The 10,859-nt window shown below is 48.8% G+C and overlaps 1 protein-coding gene across 1 annotated transcript in view; it reads left to right on the forward strand.

Annotated features, from left to right (window-relative positions):
- The window catches only part of HTR4 (5-hydroxytryptamine receptor 4), a 121,479-nt gene extending 111,015 nt beyond the window's left edge, over window positions 1-10,464 (forward strand). The window contains exon 8 of the mRNA XM_081134729.1: window positions 9,706-10,464. Within this exon, the coding sequence (XP_080990855.1) occupies window positions 9,706-9,796 (91 nt within the window). The 3' untranslated portion in view covers window positions 9,797-10,464. The remainder of the gene's footprint in view (window positions 1-9,705) is intronic.
- The last annotated feature ends 395 nt before the right edge of the window (window positions 10,465-10,859 follow it).

Raw genomic sequence — 10,859 nt, forward strand, 5'->3', positions numbered from 1 at the left:
CTGTTGCAAAGTCTGATCAAATTTTACTTCCATGTATTTTAGCATCATTAAAGTTTTGAGTTTTATAGCTGGAGAGGACAACAGAGCTCGAGCAACCCAGTGGTTTTTAAACAGTTTTTCTCTGGTGTGGAAATCTCTTGTCCCAATAGACTCTTACTTGGAACTGTGAGCAATAAAAATACAACAGCTTTGATCAAAACAGATGTTCAGCCCAGCTGGTGTGGCTCTGGTTGAGCATCGACCTATGAACCAAGAGGTTATGGTTTGATTTCTGGTCAAGGCACATGCCCAGGTTGCAAGCTCCATGCCCAGTAGGGGGTGTGCAGGAGGCAGCTGATCGATGATTCTCTTTCATCACTGATGTTTCGATCTCTCTCTCTCCCTCTCCCTTCCTCTCTCTGAAATCAATAAAAACATATTTAAGAAAAAAACCCCACAGATGTTCATATGGAGGGGCGGGGTGTGTGTGTGTGTGCACAGAATGATGACCATTTATCCCATCCTGCCAGTTGTAGCCTTTCCATGAAGTTATTTGTTAAAGTCTTGTTAGGAGTAACCTGAATAGACTGCTGAACTCAATATTTTACAGACAAGAAAACTGAGCGCCAAAGACTTCAGATCTTGCTGGTACATCAGCAAAAGGGCAAAGATCAGAATCCAAGTCTCAGCATTTCTAGCTCAAATCTTGCTCATTCATTCATCCATTACCTTTTTATTATTTACCAAATGTGGTCCAGGCATTGTTCTAGGCAGTGGGGATACAGCAGGGCTCTAGACAGGCAAGGATCCTGCCATCAAAGAGTTCATGGTCAAGACTTTACCATCTCACTTCTTGTAATGGTTCAACCCCTGCTTTTGGATCCCCCACCCCCACCCCAGACCATCAGATCACCCTGGACAACTTCTTCTGCAGTCTTCTGCCAGGGCTTTCCTAAAGACTGGACTCTAGGATTGCACTCAAGGCTGTTCACATATTTGGTGATTTTAGGGTGACCTTCCCTTGATAGTGTTGCAAATTATAATTTTTTTCCTACCTCTTATTTTCTTTTGGGACTCCGTGTATAATATAACCACGGAGAGAGAAGCTATTTCACATGTATCATTAAGGGGATGGAAAGGCCCTTCAGGCACATAGGATTTTAAACTGCAAATGCTGGCTGTATTGAGTTGTAATAAAATAGCCTTGAGCAACATGGTGTGACTTGCAGTGGGCAGATAGTGACGGGCATACAAAGCTCTTCTTGCCTAACCCAGTCTGGTTTTCCAGCTCATTTCCTTCAACTTTCCCCCAGCCTGACTCCCTGTGTGATCAATACCCATGCAAGACTGATCTGTTTTCTTCAAATAAGTAGTGAATTCTCCTACCTTGGGCTTATTATTTCTGCTGTTTCAAACAGCCTTTCTGACTTTCCTGCCTGGCAGAAGCCTTGAGGTGTGGTTTCAGTAGGAGCCCTCTAGACTTTCCTCCCCCCTCCCCCCATCTTCTCTTCGAGTAATAACAATCGCTTCCTCCTCTGGGCTCTCTTACCTCCTGTTTCTCCGTGTCTTGGAAGCTCAACTCACTTTGTGGGCTCTTAAGGACTTTTGTGCACCTGCCATTCCCTCTACTTATCTAGGCGGCTCCTCAAGAGCAGGATTTTTGCTACCTGCCAAGTCTGTTAGTCCAGGTGCCGGTTAGGTGTACGGGCTCATTTCATCCTGCTGATGCAGTGAGACCTGGAGGTGGATGGCCTGGCTCAGATCGTGGCTCGACCTCCCCCCAGATGTTGGACATGGGCCAGTTATTAAACCTCATTCCACTCAACTAGAGTCTGCACATAGTTAAACTTATGGGGTAGGATTATTGTGAAAATTATATGAGATAAGCCATGATTTGCTCATTTAGCGTAGTCATTGGCACACGGTAAACACTCAAAAATGTTGGCTGTTTTCATCATGGGTCCATGCTTTTAAGACATTTTCAACTGGATATATTTAGGTTGAGTCTCATAGAAACAGTTGAGCAGAAAAAGGGGGCAGGCAGTCCAATCCCCCAAAGACTCCGAGTTCCAATCTTTTGTCATTTAGGAATGCTGGTAAGCAGTAGAAAAACTGTCTCAAGGGGATTGTTTTGACCTTAGTTATCTGTACTGCGGAGCAGTGGGGGAGCAGGTGCATTGGGGTTAGAATAAGCCTCACCCGCTGATTTGATCTTGCGCTTCGGCTTGTTGAAGGATGGATATAACTGAGGCTTGTGATGGAATTAAAGAGCCCCTGAGAATATATTTTGTCCCGAGGCCACAGGGTTAGGCATTCCAAACTGTACAGACTCAGCTATTTGTGGTCCTTTCTGCAAGCAGCCCAAAATAGCAGAAAGAGCCCTGGCCCTCGATCCCAGAGCTTCCGGATGCATTGGTTTACGTCCTGGCCGAGACACTGTGCTCTCTGCAGTCAGCTTTCCCATCACCTGGGAGGGCTGTTGTCACTCTCCTGCTACTTGCACAATTTTTACTGCATCAGCACTCCACCCATGCTATTATTGGTTTACTATTTGTCTTTAAATGCACTTTTACTCTAAAATATATTTGTAAAGGAAACTCTGTATCGTGATCTTAAATGCAAAACCATGTAGAGAAGATGATCTAAAAATAAAGTGCAATGAAACAGAAAAATTAATATTTGTATAAATTATCATTAAAATTTAATTTTGTTCTATTGCTTGCTAAAGGCTCCAAGCCTGAGGCCTGCTCTCCACTTGTTAGGTGTGAGAGACTTGTGGAAGCCAGAGTGAGGCCAAGCTGAGTCTTTCTTTTTAAAATAAGCAGAAAGGATCCAGCCAGTGTGGCTTAGTGGTTGAGCGTCACCGGTTTGATTCCCAGTCAGGGCACAGGCCTGGGTTGTGAGCTCCATCCCCAGTTGGGGGTGTGCAGGAGGCAGCCGATCAATGGTGTTTCTCTATCATCGATGTTTCTATCTCCCTATCCCTCTCCTTACAATAGAGGATGTTTCTGTCTCTCTAGTCCCTCTCTGAAAATCAATAAAAACATTAAAAAAAAAAACGACAAGCAGAAAGATCACCTTGATAGGGTATATAAATGTCTAAACACTATATTTACAGCTGAAATGAATATAATTTTAGTATGTCAACTATACGTGAAAAATTTTTAAATATAATCTAAAAAATTTTTTTTCAAATAATAAAATAATCAGAAAGAGTGAAAGAAATATTGAATTTCCTTACTGAGATTCACATGGTTTAATGCTGTGCCGATTGGTTGCTGTATCATGTATGGAACACATCCCGTGTGAATCTAAAGACAGATGAAGAAGTTGACCTAAGGTTTTCTGAGTAATGTGACTTCCTGGTAACTTAGTGTGTCCTCCCTGTTTATAGACAATATAATTAGTTTTTCTCAGCTCATTGCACTCAAACATTCTATTTTTTCATCGCGTAAAGAACACCTGAACACATATAAATATGCTGTGCATCTACATTTATTTTGCCTTCTCATGATCATGCTTTGGCCCCAAGTCTTTTCTCATTTCTTCATCGTCAGCGTCATGAAAACCAGTCACACCGCCTCACCCACTTTGCTGAACGGCGCTGTGCGTGCATTTCAGCGCTTGCATTCTGACCCTGGTGGAGGAGCCTGGCCGAGGGCCTCGGACCCCAGCCCTGACCTTCCCACGCTCCCGCCTTTCCCCTGCTGCCACCCGAGGCTCCGGGTCCAAGCTCTGCTCCGGGGTGAGCGGAATAATTGGACAGCCCCGTGCTCAGGGAGCATCAGCCTCTATGTGCGGAAGAACCGCCTGGAAACCCCTTTAAAACGCAAATGTCTGCTCTCCCCCGTCACCTGCGTCCCCGCACCTGGCATCAGAGCTCTGGGTGGGTCTGGGCTCTGGATGGGTTACAGGCGCCCAGGACCGCAGGGTCTCGGACCCAGGCTGTGAGAGGACTCAGCCAGGGACCCTTTCCCTCCAGCTCCTCCAGCTCCCCCTCTTCCCCCAGCTCCCCCCCTCCTCCCCTCCTCTGGAGCAAACCTCCTCAGGCACACGGGCGATTCCTACCTTCCGCAGTGGGCAGAATGCAGGTCTGGGAGGGGGACACCTGAGCTATGGCCCTGCCCCCCCTGCCCCCGCCATCACCCGGGCCCATCGCTGACCTGCTTCCTCTTCTAAAGTTAAAATAGTGCTCGGTCCCCTCCCTCCTTACAGATTTGTGTTGAAGATTAAATACGGGAAAAGATACACAAATTCTTCATAACTTGTAGAGGATGTTTACAAAACTATTTATACAAGAAACTGTTTTAAAAAAACGCTTCTGTTAAAATATTGGAGATTCTCTTTTAATGATGTTTTGCATCAGGGATTTTGAGCGGCTCTGCCAATGTTTCTGATGAAGCATATGCTTGAGGAGAGGCAGTTGTGATCTCGCTGCATTTTAAGTAGTGGCATCTCAGCCCCTGTCCTCTCCCACCCAGATACACTCAACAGCTTTGCAGTGTAATTTTACAGATTCAGAAATTGAGGTCTTTCAGCTCCTTTAATGCAAAACCAAAAATTACACCCTCTTGTGTTTCCAGTGAAACCTCTTTCCCCCACACAGAATAGAAAGTACCAGATACTAACAGCAGAATATTAAAAGCCAAATTTGAGGCAATTACCCACAGCTTTGGAGAACAGTCCCACACACAGCTGGTGCCCAATCAAAAGGTCTGTATCTGTCACCCACCATCTCTGCCGCTCACACAACCCGAATGCCAGGGCTGCAAAGGATCTGATAGGTAATCCTCCCCCTCATTTAAAAACCAAGAAAGGGAGCTCAGGGAAGGGACTGAGCATCAGAGCCAGGCCTGGGGGGGGGCTAGCGAGGCGTAGAGCCCGGGTCCCGACGTTGCTGCCTTGGCTGAGTTAGCAGGGCGAAAGGGGTTGGGGTGAAAGGGGTTCACTTCGTGTCAAAGCCACGCGCACTGAGTGTGATCTATTCCTGGAAAGAGGTCTCTTGGGGTGCCGCCTATTGGGCCATAATTTTGTACCTTGAATGAAAACGTAAAAAGGCAGGTGACATTAAACTGTTAAGTGTGAACAATTAGATTAGTGCCTTAGTGTCAGCTGAGAATGACACGGGCCACCCAGGACACCAGACCGCTCTGTCACTATTCTCAAGTCCCCATTCGCCCTGATCTCTCCACGGGGCTAGAGGCTGGGCCATTGTCCTTCTTTCTCTCTGACTCCTCTCCTGCCTTGATGTACCCTGAATAAATGGAAGTGGCACCATGCATCCATTAGCAAGTCCACAGTAATCTCAATCTTTTATTTTTTTGTAGATACTGAAAAGCCTTGTTATATTTATTTTTTCTTATTTATCCTGTATAAACGTAAAAAAGTTACTGAATTTATTAGGACGACATTGGTTAATAAAATTATATAGGTTCCAAGTGTACAGTTCTATAACACATCACCTGTATATTGTATTGTGTGTTCACCACCCAAAGTCAGGTCTCCTTCCTTCTCCATTTATCCCCCCATACCCTCTTCTACCTGCCCCTGGCCCCCTCCCCTCTGGAAATCACCATACTCTCGCCTGTGTCTATCTTTATTTGAATCTCTGCCAAGATGACATGAGACAGCTAATACAATCTTTTGGAAATACTTCTCAAAGGACCTCCTTCATTCTCCCCAACAGCTCTGGAGCCTTCTATCTGCCCCATCTGGGGCTCCTCCTGCCTGTCCTCCATCCCCACTCCCCACTCTTTGTGATGTTTATTAACCTCGCCCTGTCCCTGACTCTGGCCTCTCGTTCCCTCCCGCACTTGCAGGGTTGGTTTCCTGTTCGCCTGGCCTCCCCAGTTCTGCTTCACAGGAAGCATACCTGCCATGTGGCAAAGATCCCGCTTTCCTGGGTGGGTCTTAAGCAGGACAGCCCTGTGTTAACGTCTGGGCCGCCCTGTATCTCAGTAAAGGGGGGCACATCACATTGTAGGCGTCCCGTAGGTGGAATAGATAAGATATGTGCCCCTGTACATATTTCTATTACCCTGAAGTCTATCATAATGGGACAAGAAAATGTTAGAAACAGCAGCGCCTGAGCACGGGACTCAGCAGTGGTAATTCTCAAGGTGATGAGTGACAATATATCAGGACCATTAAAAGCACAGACTTTGGCATCAAAAATGACCTAAAGGTAAGGTCTGATCCTGCCACTTATTAACCAAGTAAACTCTGAAGCTCAGTTTCCTTGTCTGTTAAAGAGTTATGCAATAATGAATTAAGGCAGAACACACAGGTGCTGCCCTAATGGGCGGCTGCTTTATTGTTAATAACAATGATAACAAATACTATAGAAAGGGAATTGGGCCCATGAGGAATAGAGACCCTTCCTTCCTTGCTTCCTCTCTCTTCATGCCTGTGTTTTTTTTTTCTTTAGTAGATACGTCCAATGAATGAGACAGGTAAAAATGTTGGGGGGGGGGGGGCGTGTAAAGACATGAGGCCCCATCTTGCATTATCTAGTGAATTTTCACTTGAAAATAGCACGAGGGAAATCTGGCAGAGGAAATGTATAACCAGGGACAAGTCAAAAGCTAGTAACCAGCCAGTAGCAAACCTGGAAATAGTCAGATCTCATTATTTAGGGAAGAAATCTTACATATTCTGTTGCAATACGGATAGTCTTCCAACTGGACAGGAGAGGACATGGTGGGGAGAAAGCTGCTGTCCAGGATTGATGGAAAACATTTAATTGTCTCTGAGCCAAAGCGTATTGTATCTCAGGGGATTAAAGGGACTGGTTGATAAGACCTCTGACTGGTGCTCTTTTGGAGACTAGGGAAATGACGGCAGCCTGGAGAGCAGTAAATATTGACCCTATTGTTAAAGGCATACTAAAGGCTAGACTCGGGAAACTACAGGCTCATGGCTTGACATAGACCTTACTAAAATTTTAGGGCAGTTATAACACAAATCCTTTGTGAGCAAAAGTCAGTGTTGTTTCATTAAAAATAGACCATGCCCACGAATTTCATTATCTATCAGGACAGGTTTATTTACTGCTTGGCAGAGACATTCGGCAAGGCATTGGACAAAGCCTTGCATGGGCAGGTCCATCCTCAGGCACACTGAGGGTTGCCCGCTTGCTTGAAGCCTTCCATGGGTTGCCTGTTTGCGGGTCCATCCTCAGGCAGTCGGTGGCGGTGCACCACAGTTCTCTGTGTTAGCCCTGTCCCGATCATCGTTTTTTAATCTTGACCTAAGAGGCAGGTGACACTAAACTGAATGATCTAGGTAGCAATAAATTATCTGACCTTCCTATGTGCTTATAAAATCCTCAAAGTCTTGTTTGAGTAGGTGCTAAACAATCACATCTTGAATATCGAAATTGTTATGATTTATAATGATCTCAATCAGCTAAAATGATACCAAGTCAATAAAACACAGTTCAACTGAGACAAATGTAATGGCCTATATTTTTCTCAAACAACATAAACTGCACCCATGAAATAAAGAGCACAGGTGTGGAAAACTGTGTGTATCAAAAACATGTAAGTTGGCAACAAACTCAATATGAGCCAACAGCATATCATATCACCACAGTCAGAAGTGAACTTAATGTTGGCCACACTCGTGGAAGTCAGCTTGGTGGCCACACCCAGGGAAGTCAGCTACCCTGACCACACCCAGGGGAGTCAGCTACACTGACCACACTCATGGGAGTCAGCTACCCTGACCACACTCATGGAAGTCAGCTACCCTGACCACACCCAGGGAAGTCAGCTACACTGACCACACTCATGGGAGTCAGCTACCCTGACCACACCCAGGGAAGTCAGCTACACTGACCACACTCATGGGAGTCAGCTACCCTGACCACACCCAGGGGAGTCAGCTACCCTGACCACACTCATGGAAGTCAGCTACCCTGACCACACCCAGGGAAGTCAGCCACCCTGACCACACCCAGGGGAGTCAGCTACCCTGACCACACCCAGGGGAGTCAGCTACCCTGACCACACTCATGGGAGTCAGCTACCCTGACCACACCCAGGGAAGTCAGCTACACTGACCACACTCATGGGAGTCAGCTACCCTGACCACACTCATGGGAGTCAGCTACCCTGACCACACCCAGGGAAGTCAGCTACACTGACCACACTCATGGGAGTCAGCCACCCTGACCACACCCAGGGAAGTCAGCTACCCTGACCACACTCATGGAAGTCAGCTACCCTGACCACACCCATGGGAGTCAGCTACCCTGACCACACCCAGGGAAGTCAGCTACACTGACCACACTCATGGGAGTCAGCTACCCTGACCACACCCAGGGGAGTCAGCTACCCTGACCACACTCATGGAAGTCAGCTACCCTGACCACACCCAGGGAAGTCAGCCACCCTGACCACACCCAGGGGAGTCAGCTACCCTGACCACACCCAGGGGAGTCAGCTACCCTGACCACACTCATGGGAGTCAGCTACCCTGACCACACCCAGGGAAGTCAGCTACACTGACCACACTCATGGGAGTCAGCTACCCTGACCACACTCATGGGAGTCAGCTACCCTGACCACACCCAGGGAAGTCAGCTACACTGACCACACTCATGGGAGTCAGCTACCCTGACCACACCCAGGGAAGTCAGCTACACTGACCACACTCATGGGAGTCAGCCACCCTGACCACACCCAGGGAAGTCAGCTACCCTGACCACACTCATGGAAGTCAGCTACCCTGACCACACCCATGGGAGTCAGCTACCCTGACCACACCCAGGGAAGTCAGCTACACTGACCACACCCAGGGAAGTCAGCCACCCTGACCACACCCAGGGAAGTCAGCTACACTGACCACACCCAGGGAAGTCAGCTACCCTGACCACACTCATGGAAGTCAGCTACCCTGACCACACCCATGGGAGTCAGCTACCCTGACCACACTCAGGGAAGTCAGCTACACTGACCACACCCGTGGAAGTCAGCTACACTGACCACACCCAGGGAAGTCAGCTACACTGACCGCACCCAGGGAAGTCAGCTACCCTGACCACACTCATGGAAGTCAGCTACCCTGACCACACCCATGGGAGTCAGCTACACTGACCACACCCAGGGAAGTCAGCTACACTGACCACACCCAGGGAAGTCAGCTACACTGACCGCACCCGTGGAAGTCAGCTACCCTGACCACACTCAGGGAAGTCAATTGCACTGACCACATCCAGGGAAGTCAGCGACACTGATGGTGAAAAGCATGTGATGTGTCAGGTTCACTGTGTCGATTTGTCTTTTTCCCTGGCTCCTTATTTCAAGAGAGATCATCGTAGCCTAAGGATTGTGTTCAGAAGACAGTGCTCATTACGAGGACTATTCTGGAAGCCGTAATATACTATGCGCTATTAGAGAAATGTGCGGTTTGGAGAGAGTAAACTCAGAGGACATAATTAGTAGGGGGAAGAATTTTAAGTGGGCCTGTAGGGCACAGTAGTTCCGCTAGGAAGACAGATTTTGGCTGAACATTAATAAGCTCTTGCCAATAACAATAACAGGCTGTTTCAGTAAAGTTGCTCAAGAATGATGTGTCCTGGCCAGTCACTAGGGAATCCTACGTCGGGGCTGCCCCACGGCACCCGCACGGCAGGGGCTGTCCTGCACGGGGTAGGCTCTTTCCCGAGATCCTCCAGGACGTCCGTTCCAACTCTGAGGTTCTGTGGTCTTCTCCTCTCTCCAGGGATGCAGTGGAGTGTGGTGGCCAATGGGAGAGTCAGTGCCACCCCCCAGCAACTTCTCCTTTGATGGCTACTCAGCCCAGTGACACTTAGTCCCCTGGGGCAGTGACTCAGAAGACAGCCATCCCTCCAAGAGAGCCAGGGCCTAAGCTGCTGCCTGTGGGTGACTGCACCTGGTGTTCTCTTCCTTCGAGCATTCCGTCCGTCCGTCCATCCGTCGGGGCAGGCATCCCGTGCCCACCGGGCTTTCCCTCCGGGACTCCAGCAGGCAGTGTTTTCGGGAGTTGGGAGAGGACGGCCCCTTGTTCACTGGGGTTTCTCCCCCAGAGATACCCCCCAGGAAGGGATTTTTCATTTCCCAGCACTCCTTCCTGGCATCTCGCCCTTGCCTCACACTGTCTGTTGTCCCCAGTCTGTCCCTTTGCTGTGCCTGGTTGGTCCCACTCATGTTCCAAACATGATCGCTCACTGTGTCCTATCTCGGCCACAGGTGTCGCTAAATATGCCTTCTTTGCTGTGCCTGCTCACAGACCAGTGTTGTCACAACAGCCCCCACCCTGTGCCTGTCATCAGAATCGTGTTCAAAGGCACATATTTCTTGCTAGTTCAAACCACTCACTGTCTCATCACGTCCTGTTCTGTGCCAGACACTAGCGCACTTTCCTCCCGGGGCCCGGATCCGAGTGCGTGTCCTCCTGGCCAGTCCCGTGTCAGTCGCAGACTTCATCTGCTCCTCCTGGTGTCTGGTGTCAGTCCTTTCAGGACACGCTCCATTTATTTACCACGGAAGGAACTGGGGCAGAGATCCACCCGAGGCCAACGGTGTCCGCAGCAACCCTGGAGGGAGGCCGAAGACAGCCAGCTGCCCCGGGGCCGTGGCCTGGGCCCTCTGCGCCGAGGAGCCCGCCTCGCTCGGGAGCTAGAGCAGCATCTTTTCCGAAGGAGCCGTGGGCAGGGCCGGTAGCATCTCGGTGTTTATTAAGAGACTCTGGAATCTTTCCCGAGAGCTCGTGGCGAGGCCCAGGGCACCACTGTGTGACCCTGGGCTCTGACTGTGTTGCTCTCAAAGGAGAGAACTGTTGGGAGCTTACACTGCTGAGGCCTGTCACTCAGTCCCCCAGTGGCAGGGACAGGACCAAGCAGTAGTGGGGGGGGT

The sequence above is a fragment of the Miniopterus schreibersii genome (genome assembly GCF_964146895.1).
Source record: "Miniopterus schreibersii genome assembly, chromosome: 4".
NCBI lineage: Eukaryota > Metazoa > Chordata > Mammalia > Chiroptera > Miniopteridae > Miniopterus > Miniopterus schreibersii.